The following is a 20,293-nucleotide window of genomic DNA, read 5'->3' on the forward strand; positions in this document are numbered from 1 at the left end:
TCTAGGTACTACGTCTTACCTTATATTCTAGGTACTACGTCTTACCTTATATTCTAGGTACTGCGTCTTACCTTATATATTTAGAATGGTTTACAAATACAAAATTAGCTTAGAGGTAATTCCGAATTTCAAAAGTATCGAAATTACTGTTTGTAATCACTATCGTCCATTCAAAAAAAAAAAAAAAAAAAAAAATCAAGATTCAAGATTGTTTTTCTGACAATTTAGAAGTATGCAAGTCGAAAAAGTTTGTGATCGAGTATACTTTTTGAACAATATTTTTCTTTCCCAATTAGAAATTTCAATCTAAGGGTTCGATCAAAAATACATCTGTTCACGTAATGAAATAAAATATTACACATGTTTTATTAGACTTAAATTTTCATGATCCTATTTATCCTCTGTTGAAGTATGAAGAACTTTTTTTTGTAAATATGGAGTGTAGAGTATAACCATTCATATTTTTGAAGTATTAAAGGAAGTTTTTATCTAAATATATTAAGTTCTCATAAAAGAAATTCCTCCAAAGATCGTTACACTGAAACGTCTGAATATCTACGAATTATCAAATGGATAAACGTCATAATTTTTCTTCTTCTATTGAGTTGAAATCCATTTTAAATGTAAAATTAATTAAAAAATTTTGAATTTTTTGTAAAAATACAAAAACAGAATTTCTTAAATCCTCATGATATTTTAAGTACGAAACTATGTGCGCAACAGTTATGGTTCAATCGAAAACCTGACTCTTTAGAATATCTGGATATTAAAGTTTTTAAACTAATAAATAACATATATGACATTCTAGTGAGTTTCAATGTTAATATTCAAGGGAAATTTTTAGAAAAAAAATGTTTTCTATTTAATATTATCTTTCGAAATATATGTATTTTACAAAGGATATGAAGAATGATAAAAAGTTTTCTTTAATGTCATACAAAGTTTAAAAAAAAAAAAAATTCTTCTATTAATTAGTTTTTAACTAGGACAAAAATGAGGCGTTTTGTTTGTTATTCTCTTATCGTTTTTCAAGTATATAACAGAATTTATAAAGACTACCATAAATTAAATGTTGTAATACCGTAAAATAAAAAAATAAAACACCATTCTAGTAAGAAATTATTTGTATTGAAATACATAAATTAACTAGAAAAATACTAAATATTATTTATTAAAATAATCTTTTAACAATTGAAGAGCTTTGGCTCTATGAGATATTTTGTTTTTTTCTTCTTTCGGTAATTCAGCGTACGTTTTATCATAGCCTTCTGGTTGAAAGCAAGGATCCCAACCAAAATCACGTGACCCTCTTGGCGGTACTATTGTACCCTTGCAAATACCTTGAAATATTAACACTTCATCTGTTTCATCACCAGAATAATAAGCAAAAGTACACACTGCTTCACCTGATTTGTCTTCCCAGCCCTCTAACAGTTTATAAAGACCTTCAGGTCCTAATTTATCTAAGAACCATTTTATATATGGTCCAGGTAAACCATGTAAAGCGTTGAAACATAAACACGTGTCTTCAATCATTACAGGTCCTTTAACATGTTTTGTTGCTTCCAAACATTTTTTTTTACAAATATCATTTATTTCACCTTGTAATTCTGGTAAATCAATTTTTTTATTCACAATTGAAATTGACTTTCCAATCACAGCACATACTTCTTCTAATTTTTTTGCATTACCCGTGACAAAAGTTATTGTTCTTGAACCCATGTTTTTAACCTTATAATATTTCAAGTTAAATTTTATGAAAGGATATGCTTTTATTCCATTTTAATATTAGATAATATATGAAAATCGAATAAGAAGTAAGGTTATGAATAGCAATAGTTGACTTATTGTCTACAAGCTAGCAGCAGCCGTTTCAAAGTGTTTGTGTTTAGCTAATAAACAAACCACTCTACATACATGGGTTTCAAAGCTTCTCAATAGATGTCGGACAATTACTTGGTCACTAGGCATTGCTTACAGTCTTACTTACACCAAAGAATACGAATACCAAACACTACTTAATTCGGGAACTTCTTACCTACCAGGGCCGTCTTAACTTAATCAATTTAATCAAGCGGGCAAGAAGGAAAACAATTTGCATAAATAATTGTCGTCCATTTTTCGACCCTTTCGATAATTTTTTTAAACCCATTGTCATCTTTCGTAATATGTATATTTTTTAAAGAATATTAGTATAGACTAAATACTAAAAGAAGAAGAGACTAAATAAATAAGTCATGTATGTACTAAATAAATAAGTCATGTATGTACTAAATAAATATGTTCTGTATCACGTCAACACCCGAAATTAATATACTGTAATTTCGAAACTTATAAATTTCTTGCCTGTTGCAGATAAATTTTATTTAACTTGCGGTAATTTCAGACAAAACACTGAAACAGAATATCCCATTTTCTATAAATTCGACACTAGGGACACGGTTAAATTCGCAATTTTCGTGATCACCAAACTTACTATCCATACACTTCATTTAGGACTCAAGCCTATTAGGTGCCACTTCAGCAGACATCTTTTGGAACAATTTGCAGTAAAAAATTAGACGTGGTGAAATAACATTGAGCAACGTGAGGTATATAACCACAAAGTAGGACCACACAGACGAATTGAATAATCAATTGGCAATATGAAAGACTCTTTATAAGAACACTAAATTTTGAACATATTAACCTAGAATTTTTCGTCTCTGAGACAGCACATTCGTAACGAAGCATTCAAAGTCTAATTATTAAAATAGTTTTTAGACTTTACGTAGGTATATCTACACTAAAAACTTACTGAATTGTTGATCCAACGAAACAAAGATTTTTTAAGAAAAAAATGCTTATTGACAAAATCATTCAATTTTAAGGTACTTTTACATTCAATTGGCTATTAAATAACGTCGACAATATTTTGAAACTGTGCAATTTACAATTTGATTTACAATGTTTTGAAACTTGAAAGGTTTTCAATTTTATACCAGTTTTTATTATTGTCTTTTTCACAGCACTGATCACAAAATCTGTTTTGGCTTAGACAAAAATTAAATCAGATTTCTGGTCAAGGAAAATTTCAGGAATCAATAATATTTACCACCCAATGAAAAATGTTTCATAACGTATAAATTAGCAAATTTTAAAGTATTTATTAGTTTAAACTCACAACTCATTAAGGTGCACAAAACTCATCAATGTGCACAAAAGATTAATAAATATAATTTTCAATACTTCTAACAATAATTTCATTACGAAAATTATTTATTACGTCTAATGTTCACATTTTTTTTACTGATACGACTGGCGTCGGCTTCAAAAGATGCCAGGGAAAAAACTGCTAACAATTTCAAATTCTTTCGAAAAATTGAATAAAAGTTTATTAAAAAAAATTTTGTTTGTAGTAAAAATTACACAACCATGTTCCTATCACTATTTAAATTTCATTAATATTGCACAATTAACAAGCCGTATGGTGGATCCTTGAGGTCCACACACATAATTTCCCATTATAATAGAGTTATAAAAATAAAATACATTTTTCGAAAACAACTCTATCGAATGTTATGGTATTCTGTTCGGACCATATTGTGTTCGAATCATATACGAAGTGGGTATTATTTTTCGTACAAGCGATATCGATTTGGAAAAAAATGACTACGGATGTGGCTACCGTTGTACGTACGTACACATACACACATACTTCTCGTCTAAATTGGTGTTAATGCCTTGTTCTGACCATGAATCGTAAAGATATGTTGAAAATTTCGCTTCCAAAAATCGGACCCATTAACTTCCATATTTGGAAGTTAATTAATAGAATCCCTTAATTTTCCATATTTTAGTAACACTTTTAATAATTTAATTAGTTGTAACAATTGGCTAGCAGTTTTGACCTCACATTTTTTTAAGTAACACTATTTTTATTTAATTTAAATACGTTTTACAATAATTATAGTACGTTCGTTGTACATTCACTCTTAATTAATTACAGAAATAAATATCTATTTGGCAAATACCAGATATTTATAGTTTTGAGGAAATTTTCCTGATTAATTTACGTTAATAGGATGTAAAATTTTATTTAATTGAATAAAAAGAGGAAGGTGATATCCAAATGTCATCTAAAATTATTTGCAAATATTGTGAACATTAAAGTGAGTGAGAGAATATTTTATTTTATGAAGATACGTAATTTTTTATGTAAATATATCTTTGTTTAACAAAAGTAGTTTATTTATTATATATAATCGTTATCTTATCATTATAAGTTTGCAAAAATTATGAATATTTATAAAACAAAGTTTTTATCGATATGCAATATTTTATTTTATGTTTATTTTAGATGACTAACTATTCTTTTCTCAAAGTATAGAGTTAAGTTAAGAGGAATAAATTATTCATATTTTTTCTTGAATACCATTTCCACACTGCATTGACCATTACAAATGATGTCTGGCTAAGAACTAAGTTCGCTTCTAAAACCGAGTATTAAATGCATAAATTAAAAGGAGAAAATAAAAATTACTTGTAAAGAATCGTCAGAGAGATACTTCAATGTTGAATTTTTTCTCAATATGCTTTTAGGTTTGTAAGTAAAGCAGAAAATAACTTACTCAACAAAGGAGAGGTATCTAAGGCCTCATATTCGCAACAGAATAACGAAAGGAAAAAGTCATACAATTTTTTTTTTTTTTTATACATTCTGAAAGAAGACTATGTGCTAATGGAAGAATAAAAACTTTAGAAAAACAAGTGAAAACAATTGACTGAGTTATTTATTGAAAGTGTTGAATGTCAGTGCTTGCATTATTTTTAATAAGTAAGAAAAGTTTATAAAGACGAAAACTAAAAAAAAGTATTTTCTAGTCATGTTATCACTTAATTTAATTTGCCCTTATTTGCTCCCTTACGGGAAAAGAATGATGTTTACTAAAAAATGTTTCAAACAAGTCTTAGTTTTTATAAGGAACATTTTTACATTTATTTTTGTTGCTCATTTACGAACTCAAAGTCACTTTTACGTCTTGAGTACGCTATAAAAACAGCTTGATATCTCTTTCCGTTTTTGATTATAATTACCACGGGCGAGCAGACGGACTGCAGGACGGACAAACGGGATTGGTCTAATTAGGTGATTTTATGGACACCTATACAAAAATTTGTTTTTATCTTCAATATTGCTAAGCGTTACAAACTTGGGACTAAAATTATTATATTTTGATATTTTAATATATAATTCATATACAGAGTATAAAAAGTACAATTAATATTATCATTAAACTTTAGGTCAACTGTAATTTTTGCTCAAAATGTTGCATTTTTAGTAACATTTCAATTTTTTTTGTCTAAAGAGCGAAGGTATACAAACTTTATCGGGGGCCAAATGGAAAATTAGAAAATTGGAACATTTTTTTAGAACTAAAATGTTTATTCAAGCATGAGTGGATTTATAGGGACCGTCGCGTCGGAATACATGTAAATAAGTGAGTCCATATCTAATGCACGAAAGATAATAAAATAAAAGTTAGAAATATAGGGTTTGCTAAAAATACCAAAAGTTCTTTATCCATTGGCTTTTTAAAACTATATCTCTATTAATACTTTCAATCAGTTTAAAAACTTTTCTAGTGTAAATTAGTTCTTTTATTTTGGATCTTTGTAATAATATATTTTTAAACGATTATATATTATTCATTTCAATTATATTTGTTAAATATAAACAATAATACAATATTTCCCGATTATTCTGGTAAATAAAATAATTTTAACAGTTTTTTTAATTTTTAAATATTAAATATACATTAACATATAAACGTTGGCATTAATTAGTTTATTTATTTATAATTTAAATTATAAAATATTGATATTAATAAATTGAACTATAACATTAAATGTCATGACTTATTGGATTAAATTCTAGTATTTACCGGAGTATATAGATTAACTGTCTAGTACAATAAACTGGTTATAATATTATCTATATAATGGCAATAGTGCATGGTGTAGTAAGTTACAGCATGTTACAGGAGGATATACTGAAATTGATAATCAGGAAATAAAAAGCATCTTATTCCTTTTTATGATGCGTAATCGCGTTTGATGCATGATGCGTAAAAAGTTTTGTTTTATAGAACTGTATATAATTAATTTTATATAATAAGTAGTTCTTTCGCTTTGAAATATTTCATAAGTAAACAATTCTTAACTTTCATAAAGATAAATATTTTGAGTGTATTTGTATTTTTAGTGAAAGTTTAAAGATATTATTGGAATCTTTTTAGGCTATAAAACCAAATAAAATACAACCTTCGTTTTGTAACAAATACAAGGAAAAATGTTTTATGATAATCGGTTTGACAAAATGATGAAGAAAACTGACAACTGAATTTCGTTAAGAATGCTTAGGTAATTATTTGAAATGAATATTTATATAAAAGTATCATATAGGTAAACCAGATATAAAGTTCTTATGATAAAATTTTTTTGTCCCAACAGTATTGTTTGCAGTTTAATGGCTCGGTAACACTGATAAGGGACAACAGTTGCTCTTCTCTTAGTTGAATGCTGTCGGAAAGGCCATATCTGTGGCTGTTGGATCATGAAAAACAGTAAACAACCTAAGGATAGAATGTTGGAGGCTCAGCAAGTCCAACCTTATGGTCGAGGGTCGTAAAATAAACATTATATATTGTATATATGAAATACTTGTCAAGCTATATACTTATTTTAGTCTCGAGTTTGTAACGCTTAGGAATATTGATGATACGAACAAAATTTTGAAATAGGTGTTCATAAAATCATCTAGTTCATTTTCGGTTGTCTGTCCACCTGTACGTATGTTCATTCGTGATGACGATAACTCCAAAGCGAAAAGAAATATGAAGCTGAAATTTTGATAGTGTGCTCAGAATGCAAAAAGAGAGTTGCTCATAAGGGCGTAAGTTCGTAAATGAGCAATTGTAGTCAATGGGGTCATTTTACTTTTAAGAAGAAACCGTTAGAGACGGAACAAAAGTTTAAATTTAAAAGATGTTCATAATAAACAACTTTTGTTTGAAACATTTTCGTGAACATCACTTTTTACCCATGAGTCCATTTTCTCCAAAACTATAAAAAATATCGAATTGAAAATTTGTAAGTAGTTTCAATTAGTAATTTTGTGAAAAATTCTCGAAAAACAAAACAAAATTTTAGAAAATTTTTTCGATATTTTTGAAAATCAAATAATTGGGTTGGTTTTTTAAACTCTTATAATTTAATAAAAATAATGCAAGCACTGACATTCAACACTTTCTGTACAGGATATTTCAATTGCTGGTTTTCACTTGTTTTACATATAAATTTTTTCTTTTTTAAATGCAGTTTGGGAAAAAATTCATAATACACTGATCTTTTGTTATTACCTACGGTATGTTTCGGAATCGCAGCCTTCTTGTTACATCGGAATAGAGTGTTTTTGATGAAAATTTGATCGTATATTTAAAACACATAGAAAACGTTTCTGGTATAAGTAGCTCTGGAATCATAAAAAAATCGAATTCCTTATTCGATAATTTTAAAATCAAGTACATTATCAAATAATATGAACTCGAATGCAAATTTCTTTCAAGAATGTTAAGCTCTTAAATAAATGTTACAATTGAAACACAACTTACATAAAAACGTTAAAATTTAACTAAAATTACTATTTAGTTAGGTACTGTAAATTGGACTAAATCTAATGTAATTTCTTTTGAATCTATTCTTGGTACACCCCGTAAGTGTTCTTAAAAATATATTACAGTAGTACATTTTGATAAAATTTGTATAACATTTGAATCCAGTTCAAAATCATTGGACCATATCTGGATTAAAAAGTTATCAATAAAAAAAAAGTTATTAAGTACGAACAAATTATTATAGACAAGACATATGTGTGAACGCATCGTGTTCATTTGTAAAGTAGTAATTTGTATACGGCATGTTAATTTAATTATTCGTGTAATTATAACAAAAAAAAAAAAAAAAAATTCCATCAGTAACATCTTTTTATTAAAAGTTATCTATTTCTTTTTGATATAAAGTTTCAAATTTTTATTGACAAACTAAATTCGGTTTGAATCTGAAACAGAAAGTTTTTTTAAAATCACAAATATTTTTGTATCCCTTAATCTATTTTAATCGTCTAGGAGACGTGTATAAGGTTGAACATCATCCATCTGATAACCAAATGAGCCATATTTTTTAAGAAGCAGGTAACGTAAACGGTAACCTAAAATAATTTAAAATGAAAAAAATCAAAATTATATTCTAGTAAAAGCAGACAAAGTATCCATTATTTTTGTAAATGGGGTCAAAATTTTTTCAAACTTAGATAGAAGTGGTTTGATTACAACGCCATTTTTCAAAGTTAAAGCCACCCTCAGGCCAAACACTTCAGAAACCAGCTGACTGACGGCAAGCTATTTCTCTACTCCCCCAATATAACGTAATTACCACAAAATCAGCTGTTAGTAAATGCTTGCAATTTTTTGTCGCTCAACTCTTAGACTATAAATAGGCTTGCCTAAAAGATCTTCAAAATTCAATACCTACGCAGAGGCTAAACAAGTTTTCGAAAGGCTATTATTTGTTAAAACTTCCGTTTAGGCAAGAATAGCAAAAAATTGGATGTGTTGAACTGTTGATACTGTTTTATAGGGAAATTAACTTAGAGGTTACATCGGTTATAGCATGGAAAATTAATATTTTAACTTTATTTTTGCGATAATGGAAGCAAAGAAATTTGAGTATAGAAAAATTACGAAATTTGGCTACTACAACATACATTTCAGTAATTTATAATTTACATTCTGTAGAAGTTTTTTATCTTCATTTGGAGTTATCTTTTAGTGTAAGGTTACTGTGTAAAAAGCTAATCTTTTCATAATTTTTTTTAAAGCTAAAACAATTCTAGTGAATTTCGTAAAATTCTGGAAATTTTATTTATTCTTAAAAGGAAAATAAACAATAATATAACACATATTTTGAATTTATTCTTATTAATATCCTTTTACATAAATTCTATTAATATCTTGTCGTTCTTTATATTAATTTTCTATTATTTTTCAATCTTTATATTAATTCTGTTATAAGAAGTTCTTAGTTATGTTGGAAGAAAGTAAGAATCGTCTAGCGAAGCAGGTGGGTACTGGGTAGTGACTAGATGTTAATAAATTTAAACAAATGTATTTAACGGAGATAGATAACCCTGGATGAATGATTTTAAATTTTGCGGAAACAAATTTTGGACAACTATAACAAGTTATAGAAGTTTCAGACTTTTTTTTATGATTAGAGGACATAACAGCTTTTGGTCAGTATTCAAATAAGAACAGAAACATAGAGGAATTTTTTTAATTTTTTGAAAATTCTATTTATTCTCATTAATTATTACTTACTTATCTTAATTTTCGTAATTTATAGGAATATCGATTTGAAATTCATATAGGGAGTTGAGTGATTACACATTATTTAAGATACTTAACCGAAATAGGAATTTTAAACTCAGCCTGCTACAAATTGAAAAATAGGGCTATTCTTAAAATTTAGCTTAGCCTCAGAGACAGTTATAGAGATAACGAAAAAAAAGTATTAGAAAAAGTTGCTTAGAATATTACTTTATAACCATATACCGATTTTCATGACAAAATTCGCATTTTTAATGTTTTCATTATTTTGGTCTTTACTCACAATAACTACCAGTTCATTGAAATATTTGAATACATAACACTATTAAATTATCAATTTGTCCAGTTTTTACATTCCATAGCACTCTAGTTATAAAAATTTATTTTTAATTTTATAACCGGAATGTAAAAACTGGACAAATTGATAATTTAATAGTATTATGTGTTCAAGTATTTCAATAAACTTGTAGTAATTTGAGTGTGGACCGAAGTATCTTAAAATGTGCACCATCACCCTGTATGACTGTACAAAATTTCAAATCAATGTTCCTATAAATCACGAAAAATATGCGGGTGTCTTCATCTTAAATGCAACACCCTGTATAAAGACTGGTTTAATAAAATTGATTCCAAACTACACTCTGTAAATTTGGTGCGTCTTAAACTAATAGTAACTACCTAATCAACAAATCCTTTTCTAGGAGTAATTATTATCAATGACAAAATATGCTTATAAATGGGAGTAATAATTACGTACATTTGATACAAGTAAATAATGCAAAACAAACCGTTCAGTAACGTAACCGTTCAGATTATAATGGGAAAAAGGTAAAGAAACATCAACGTATAATAAATTCTATCTTGCAGTTGCACACATAAATAATTTCTAGTAAGCATAATAAAATTTATATACCACTAGTTCGATTTACATCTAGGCTTATAAATATCACGAGTATGACATAATACATGCGTTAAGCAATGCTAAGTGAGAGGTATTATATACATGTGTTGACCCCACTATCTGCAGGTATACAACAGAAGAACTGTTGTATAGCTTAAAAGACATTTTATATAAAATCTATAATACCTCTTACTTAGATGCATTGCTTAACGCATGTACTCTGTCATACTCGTGATAGCTATACGCCTAGATGAAAATCGAACTAGTGTTATAATATTGTGCGAGAATGTTACGAGGAAAACATGCTAACTGATATAACTGATTGAACTTGGTGAACGGGTTAGCTAAAAATGTCAACGGAAAGTCTTCTCTGTGAGGCAGATTATTTATCAATTATATTTAACTAATTTAAAACTTAATTATCTTATTTTAGCACTAACTATTTAATTAATAATTAAATCTCGTGTAAAATTTATATTTAGAATTAATTATTGATTCATTTTGTATTTTTAAACATATTATCAGGAAATGATCCGTTTATATTTTCTTTGATAAATTTTGATCATGTTATATTTAAATGTAACTTTTCTTTATTATTTATTTTGTGGTGCAACATTTTGAAATAAATTTATTATTTCCTATTTGTTAAGAGTGTCCCTTTCATCTACGCTGTATTGCAATTTTATAATAAAACATTGAATATATTCTTTTGCATTTTTAATGAAGATATATTTGTAATTCCAGCCGCTAAATAACCATCACTTTTTTCTAAGTACTCTGGTTATCTGAGTTCAGATAAAAAATTGATAGATATTAACAGGTAATCATTGAATTAAAATATAAATTTTTACAAAATCCCATAGGTAGTGAAACTGCAAGCGGACTCTACCCAATCAGAATATTATTTACTGTCTGACCACGTGTCTGTGGCATCGTTGCTTGTGGCATTGGCGTTGTGGCATTGGCGCTTGACATGAATCCAAAAAGTCCGGGTTCGAGTCCTGGTTTCGAGTGTATTTTTTTCAATTCTCTTTAATTAAGATTACTAGACAAGATATTTGTCAATATTTAGTTTACGCCTGTATGTAACATATTACATCAAAATATAGTCAAAATATAGACCATGATGTAAATATCGTGTGCATGATTAAACGTAAACAACAACAATAAGTAACTTTAAAAGAGGCTATTTGCTTCAAAATCGGTTCAGTTTGGAGAGAGAGTTATAAGAAAAAAAGTAATTTAATGGAGAGTTTTAAGTGTTTATCGGAGGTTTTTTTAATTTTGTAAATTTTATTTGTATAAATCAATACGTATATTGAAAAAATCTGTTATTATGATACCCTATTAGCAAATAGCTTTTTAACCGATATTATTAAGCCCTCAAAGTGGGTGGAGTACCGAATCAGAGTACCGATCAGAGTGCCGATCGGTCGCCGTCATTATAATTATTTGGATTCCTTCAAACAACAATTATTTAAGGCATTTCCGTTAAATTTTCTGTTTTACAGATTTTTTAAAATTCTTCCTGATCGATATCGCGCGAACAAAATTTGATATCGACTGAAATATGATCCACAAAGAATTTTATAACATTCGATCGAGTCTTTTCGAGTTGGTCAATTTTTTTTTATATCTATTTAGAATGCTGGAAAGTTATTCGTGTGTGTAGTATGCTGGGAAGTTATTCCACGGTTTGTTTGAAAATAAAACGTAAGGACATCCTTTACAATATTTTCCATATGGAATTATGACCTGTTCATGTATCCAATGTACGAAATACAGGAAATTTAAATCAAACCTACTTAGTTCTTTCATAGTTCACGAGCCGTTAAAATAATCAATTTGTGCAATACAAGATAAAAATAATTCAATAGAGGGAAAACCAATAAAATAAACTTCTCAAATTTTTCAATTTATCTCATTCATTACATTAAATCCTGCTTGTGTAGGTTGTGTCTGTCATATACTGCACTTAACATTGTAGAGAAAAGATGTAACTGAAAAAGAACAGACCAGAGTTACAGTGCATGAACAAATATCATGCTTTTGCTTGATTTAAAGATCATGATCTTTGCACATAAACTTTCTATACGCTTATTTTTCAATTCGTAAAAGAAAAACCGCTACATTCATGTTCTTACGATTGCGTTTAGTGAATCGAAATTTCCAGGTAATGGATCGAGATTCTGATCCTTATGCAACTGACTATATACCATTAATGGGTTTCTTTGACGCAACATTTCGAAAAATAACGATTTAATTAAATGATTTATCAATTTGGCAAATTGTAATCTGGTGAAAATTGATTAATGCTGTAATAACACTTAGTTTTGGATGTCGTTCCATCAAATTATTTTATGGTCAGTTGTTTCAAAATATATATCAAATTATGATTATTAAAATTATTACAAATTTTAAAAAGAGGAGGGCGGGTCGTTAAAATAAAATAAAAACTATCAAAAACAGTTTAAGATGTTTCTTATATTAATTTAAATTTAAAAATATAATTCTTTGAAGACTAAGGAAATGAAATTGGGAATCGAAAATCTTTCGAAACAAACATTATTTATTAAATAACTGAGAAACCCAACAAATACGAGTTTTTTTATTTATAGCTAATAAAAAAGTAAGTACAGAATTTTTTTAAACCTACTATTTCAAAATAATAAATTTCAAATTCTTTAATAATTTTGGGGAAAATGAACACAAAACGTTTGTTCTAATTTGCGCCTTCACGGGTAAACAGTGATCTTTACGAAAAAATGTTTCAAACAAAAGTTGTTTATTTTTTTATAAGAACATTTTTTACCATTAAACTTTTGCTCTATCTCTAACAAGATGAAATTTTGCGAAAAATCATATACGTTGCGAAAAAATGGACAAACTTTGACAAGCTGTATCTCCAAAACAATCGGACCTATAAAAACCGGCTTGATTTTAAATTGTTGCATATTCTTTATTATTAACTCTCTTTAAAAATAAATTCTACAATTTTTGATGAAAAAGGTCAAAATTTTGGATTTTTTTCTTACGTTTCGGTATGGTCTGGTCGTTTGCCGAGGTCGAAACCTTAGATTTAAAATTCCCTTTTCATTGCAAACAACTTTTCAAAAAACAAACATGTCTGATTTGATGCAACGTTCACCCCTTTTTCATGTTTGATTTTTTATGCATATTTATTTGAAAAAATAAAAAAAATTCTCAATGGAGAGCAAATTTGCATTTTCTTGAAAAATAAACAAATTCTTAAACAAGAACAAATTTTCAATTTTCATTCTTCTCCAAAATTGGTCTTAATGCCTTTTCCTAACTATATGAAAGGTAATGATATGTTGAAAATTTCGATTTCAAAAAACAGACTTCTCATAACGGGAATTTAATAATTTTTAAAGGCTTTATATTTCTTCCGGTTTTATGTCACGTTCTTGTACCAGATATTTTTATTTATTTATTTATTAAAACTTTTAAAAATATATTGATAAAAAATAAAATACTTTGAACAAATATTTAGAAAATATAATTTTGGTACAAAATTTGCAAAAAAAAAAACAAACAAGTACATTAAAAAAATCTCCTTTTTGATAATGCTCCTGATATCGACACACAATTTTTATTCAAAATTATATTCATTATGACCTCTAAGGTTCAAATTTTTGTGACGATAATGTTCAAAATATAATTCATATTATGTTAATACGAACGGACATAAGCAAAACATGGATGATACATACTCATAAATTGTTATCAATTTATGAAAAAAGATAACAAAATTAATTGATTTAAAGAAAGAAGGATAAAATATATTAAACACTCAACAAGGACAAGTTGATATTATTATTTTACATACTATTTTATTTGATTCACGTGATGCAAAGATCAAAATTTTCTGCCTATATAACGGACAATTATTTTCATTTAAAATCATACACTCAATTTGAGTTACTCAGTAATACCCTATTCCAACAATTGAATAATTTCGATTATTTCTAATCGAAATATTAATTGTTTTCCTTTACCATTTATAAAATAACAAAACATTTTCAAAATGTCTCGTCAATGGTCTCACAGTGACAAGTAAGTATTAACACCACATTGCTCTATTTTTTTACAGCGAAATTTGTTAATGTTTTTTTTTTCTCCACATTTTTAGAGTGATGGGTGTAAGAAAAGTAAATGCTTCGGCAGCAACTAGTAAACCAGTTGAAAAATTGGAAAAAATTAGTCAAGATCATCTGAATCGCGACAAATATGAATTTGGTAAATATGGCTATGGAAAAAATCATGTTAAATTAATGCATGTACATCGAGATGGTGTTCTTCATACAATCCGTGAATACGAAGTTGATACTCATCTACGTCTATCTACACAAAAGGACTTTTTGGATGGAGATAATAAAGATATTATTGCAACAGATTCACAACGTAACACTGTTTATGTCTTGGCAAAGAAACATGGAGTTAAAACACCTGAGGAATTTGCATTGTTAATATGCAATCATTTCTTGTATGTATATCCTCACGTTGAAGAGGTTACTGTCAGTGTGGAGGAATATCCTTGGGAACGATTACAAGTGGATGGTCGTGCTCACAATCATGCGTTTATTTTTTCACCAACAGCAGTACGATTCTGTACGGTTAATGTCCGACGAAATGGTAAGTTTTGTCATTGTATATAAACTGTAAAATTATCTTTTCACTTCCTTCAAAAATAATGTGTCATTTTGATGACAGTACTATTTTATGATACCGAATATTCTACAGTAGAAAAATATAGCGTTGGAAAAATGTATGTTCAAAAGCTTCGTATTATAATATTTCAATGAAGTAGTCATCTTCAGTTTGAATTTTGAACACTTAATAATATACTTATTTTTGTCAACAGATTCACCAAAAATAACTGGAGGCTTACGTGGTTTACGTGTATTGAAAACCACACAAAGCTCATTTACTGACTTCGTTCAAGATGAATATCGTACATTACCGGATGCGAATGATCGTGTGTTCTCAACAGTAGTAGCAGCAAATTGGGAATTTTCTACTGCATACGGTGTTAATTTTGATAAAGTTTGGGAAGAAGTTAAAGACTGTATATTAGATAAATTTGCTGGACCACCAGATACTGGAATCTATTCACCATCAGTACAAAATACATTGTATTTAGCATCAAAAATGGCATTGGATCGTGTTAGTCAAATTAGTAAAATTGAGATGACCATGCCAAATAAACATTATTTAACAATAAATATGTCGAAATTCCCACCTAGCGTTGTAAAAGGTGAAAATAAGGAAGTTTATCATCCAGTTGACAAACCAAGCGGTATTATTTATGCGCGATTGGACCGTAAACAAGTTTCATCGAAATTATGATCATTTTATTTCTTTATTTAAATAATAGTTCTTGTTCAGTATTTCGATATAATAATTTGTATACAGCAGGGCAATGATTAATGTTAAAAAAATTATATTTGTATAATACGATAGGGCTTTTACGATTAATTATGTAATAAGCATTTATTTAATTATTTTAAACTGTTTAATATATTATCTATTTGTTTTTCTAGTCAGAAAATTAAAAAAAAAAATTAAATTGTTGGATGTTGTTCAAAATTTAGAATGTTTTCTTCAATTAGCTCTAAATTATTTTTATTTAAGTTTGTAATTGTTTTTGTAAAAAAAAAAAGTTTTTATAATATATAATTTCTAAAAAAATACTCTTTTTATTATTTTTCTTATGTATATTTTTTTTCAGTTAGTCAAAATATCTAAATTCATCCGAAAACGTATGATATTCTTTCTAGAATGTTGGAGATAAAAATAACAATTATAATTTTCATAAAAATTATTTTGGTAACACTATGTTATTCAAGCCTATAACCAAGGAAGTATTTTCCGTACATAAGGCATTTATCAGTACAAAACTTTTTGTTCAAGGGTAGATATTAATCAAATGAGACTATATATAACGATAGACATAATATTTCAAGAATAACAGTGTAGCAAACTTTAATCGAATTGTCGAAGGAAATGGAGCCATTGATTTTGTGATGAAAATTTGAAGGAAAACTTGTATATTATAAGGTTAACACTGCGTTCAAAAATATTACCATTCAGCTATTCACTAGAGAATAAATTTTGTTCGTAAGCCTTATAATAAAAAAGTTTTCCATATGTAACCAACTTAGCTAGACACCTTGTATATATCTATATACATACGTACATACGTATATGCATGTATAAATATATATAAATTTTAACGATGGTCATTTTTGACATCTATTAGGTAGGATCGATGAACATTTGAAGAAATTTTTTCAAAATTCCATCATCAGTAGAAAATCAATGGCTCCATTTCCTTCGACTATGTATAGGTTTATGTAAACTCTCAATCGAAATTTAAGTCTGATTTGAATAAAATTTGGTAACAAGAAGGGTTTTGGTAGTAGAAAGTGGCGGGAGAGTTCAAAATAAAATATTTTTTTTTTAATTTTTGATTAGTTATAAGCAAAAAAGTACTCTTGTGGTTTTTCTCCCTAGACGCTTAATTTTCGAAATAATATTCTTGGAAAACTAAAAGTTCAATATTCGATTTTAAGAAAAATGTGTTATTTTTTCAATCTTGAGGGAATTGGCTTAGCTAACGCAGCTATTCATCTACGAATTTTTTTTCTATGATATTCGTTTAAAGTTTTTTCTTTTGAAAGTGACTCACTGTGTAAACTATACTATTTTAGAATTATTGACCTATTGAATATACAATAAGTATGATACGAGAAAGTTTTCGGGAGAGAATTATAGGTTGGGTTAACTTTTGAATGTTTGTAAAAAAGTATATATGAAATATTTATCAAGGTATACTAATTTTAGCCAAAAGTTTGTAACGCTTAAAAATATTGCTGATATACGAAGGAAATTTTGGTATAAGTGTTTATAAAACCATCTACTTAGTCCAATTTCGATTATCCGTCCGTCAACACGATAAGTCGAAAACAAAAAGAGTTATCACGCTAAAATTTTTGTAGCTTCCTCAGGACGTAAAAATCAATTTTAATTTTGTAAAGGAGCAACATAGGTCAATTGAGTCTCGGGCCCATTGGATCCAGCCTGTAAGTCGTGGAAAAAAAGTTTAAATGTTAAAATTGACGCACTAGCCTCGGGAGAATTTACACAATAAAAATATATGCATAGTAATAGATCAAAGAAATTCCTAAAGCCTAATTGTTATGCTTTTATTGCCTGCCCTCTTTAGGATTGATAAAAATAAGTTTGGAAAGAAAAATTAAGGTTTAAGTCGTGACTCGAATGTAAAATTTATCGAAACTCAGTCCTTAGATTTTTGTATTTTTCAACATTTTGTTTGTTTTATGATTAAAAAAAAGCCACTTCGAGCACAATACATGCAAAAAAGATTGCCGAAGGGTTGAAAAATGGTTTTTTATTATACAATATTGCAGTCCAGATTTTAACCCTTTTGTCAGCTGCAAATTTTCTGGTATTTTTTAATCAATCGTATTTTAAATTCTTTTCATTTAACAATATACAACATATAAGAAAACAAGTGAAAAGAAACAATTGACTGAGTTAATTGTTGAAATACCATGCATAGTCAGTGTTGATTTCTTTATCACATAACACATACAAAAATGTATAGACATTGTTGATGCGCAATTGTTTGTTTTTATGACGTCACGTAAATAACAAAAGATATATACCTATATTAATACATACTATAAAATTTGCACCTAATTAACGCCCTCGTGGGTAAACAGTGATGTTTACAAAAAAATGTTTCAAACAAAAGTTTTTTATTTTTTTATAAGGAACATTTAAACTTTTATTCTATCTCTAACGGTTTACAAGATGGGTCCTACGGACCCATGATCCAATTGACCCATGTTGCTCATTTACGAACTTGACCTCACTTTTTACGTCCTAACCACGCTGTAAAAATTTCAGCTTGATATCTCTTTTCGTTTTTGAGTAATCGTGACCACAGACGGACGGACGGACGGACGGACAACTGGAAATGGACTAATTAGGTGATTTTATGAACAGCTATGACAAAATTTTTTTCCTAGCATCATTATTTCTAAGCGTTACAAACTTGGGACTAAACTTAATATACTATGTATATTTCATATATGCATGGTATAAAAATATCTAAAAATGTGAAAATCGGAAAATTTGATTTTAAATTAAAAGTTGTTTTATTATAAAATTTATCGTTATCAATGATCTTAAAGGCTGGCAAAAAATTAAATAAATTTCGCTGCAATATTGGCTTCCTGTAATCATTAAGGTTCACAGTCTGTTGGAATAAATAAAAACGTAAAGTAGGTAAATTATAATTTTTATTTGGATTATTATTTTCGTTCTACTTCAAAAAAGGTGGGCATATATTTATCACATAACAATGTTTGTGAACATTTTTGTGTAAAAATTTCACATAATTGTTATCAAGTTTGTTTAGAAAGTAGAAAAAAAATTTGTTATCAGGAAAATATTCTTACTTTTAGCATTAACATTCAAATTATATTGAAAAAAGAAACGTTTTGCAGATATGATTGCTGATATGAAGGGAGATATTTTATTGATTGATATTTGATTTGTTATGAAAAACTGATAATAGCTTCAAATTTATTATGAACTTATCAGGTTCAAGTTCATTCTATTTCAAATCAGAATTTCTTAGTATAATCTATTAAACGATTCATTGATTGGTACTTGGCATTTACTCTTGTAAAACTACTCCAAATTCATCAAGTTCGTAAAATTTACCTAGGTCATCAGCAACATCCGGGAATAAATAAACGTCTTGTTGGGTTGTTGACTGGTCAATGTGGACCCAAAACCATTTACTCTTTATGGTGGTGAAGGATAGTAAGCCCTGTCCAAAATCTGAGGTAGCGGTATACACTCCTTCATATAATGGAAGAATGCCCTAGCAATGAAATGAAATACCCAATCATTGATTCGACTGAAATGGGAGGAATCTGAGTTTAAACAAACAAAGCAGTCCTCTCTTCTGTTTGTTTGTTCTTAAATAACTACAACATATAGTAAATGGGTAATTTTAATACTTAATTATGTATATCGTTATTTCGTCGTATATTTAATATCCCATAGAGTCGACTGATTCGTTTTGGAGCTGTGATAAAAATAACTGATTCAGTTTATTCGTTGTTTGAAAAAATTTAATTGATCAAATTTACCGCTGTTATAGTTTGCTTATAATATGTAATAATCACATGCATTAATATAAACCATTTTAGATTTTTTCGATTGGAGTATTATAAAAAATAAAAAATAGTAATTATTGTTCAAGTAAAATTTCATATGATATTTCTCCTAACTGTATTATCTCTCCTTCGAATGTATATTTTCGTTCCGGCTTTTTCGAAAAAAAGAACTCATAAATTTTTCTTTTCGAATACCTTTGCTTTTAAAAGTTCCAAATTTGAATACGATATTAGCAAATACTTAATAATTACAGAAAGACAATTATAGACACTGAAATTTTACGATAAAAACAATATACATTTAAGATAGGTAGGTGCAACAATTTTAGTTAGAAAACTACTAGTTTTAATACAGAGTAATATGAGTAGCCGCCAGCATCTTTGAATTCGCCATTTTTAAATTTTCAGTGTTTCCCAATAAATTCCCTACTGTATGTTAACACAGTTTACTAGCTATAACCCGCCCCACTTTGCTGTGGGACATTATGGTTGCATGGAAATAGATGAGAAATATCTAGAAAATTATAATATGAAATTTGATAAACTCTCGATAATAGAGAGTATACAACTTTTAAACGACTGAACTGATTTTCATGTGACTGATACACATCATGCCTTTTTATTTGGTGCTTATTTGTCATGACAAATCAAAAAAATAAAAATAAAAATTATATAAAATAATAATAATTTTTAAAAAATATTAAAAAAAAAAATATCATTTCTATATT

The 20,293-nt window shown here is 27.9% G+C and overlaps 2 protein-coding genes across 2 annotated transcripts; one reads left to right on the forward strand and one right to left on the reverse strand.

Moving 5' to 3' along the window:
* Positions 1-1,142: 1,142 nt before the first annotated feature.
* On the reverse strand, positions 1,143-1,817 carry LOC123305618 (inosine triphosphate pyrophosphatase). Its single transcript, XM_044887387.1, has one exon. It carries the CDS (start codon positions 1,720-1,722, stop codon positions 1,165-1,167), a length of 558 nt encoding a protein of 185 aa, XP_044743322.1. The 5' UTR covers positions 1,723-1,817; the 3' UTR covers positions 1,143-1,164.
* Positions 1,818-14,267: 12,450 nt separating this feature from the next.
* LOC123305016 (uricase) lies at positions 14,268-15,847 on the forward strand. The gene is made up of 3 exons (XM_044886609.1): positions 14,268-14,403; positions 14,480-14,982; positions 15,212-15,847. Exons 1-3 carry the CDS (start codon positions 14,375-14,377, stop codon positions 15,694-15,696), a joined length of 1,017 nt encoding a protein of 338 aa, XP_044742544.1. The 5' UTR covers positions 14,268-14,374; the 3' UTR covers positions 15,697-15,847.
* Positions 15,848-20,293: the final 4,446 nt, after the last annotated feature.

The sequence above is a fragment of the Chrysoperla carnea genome, chromosome 1 (genome assembly GCF_905475395.1).
Source record: "Chrysoperla carnea chromosome 1, inChrCarn1.1, whole genome shotgun sequence".
Classification (NCBI taxonomy): Eukaryota; Metazoa; Arthropoda; class Insecta; order Neuroptera; family Chrysopidae; genus Chrysoperla; species Chrysoperla carnea.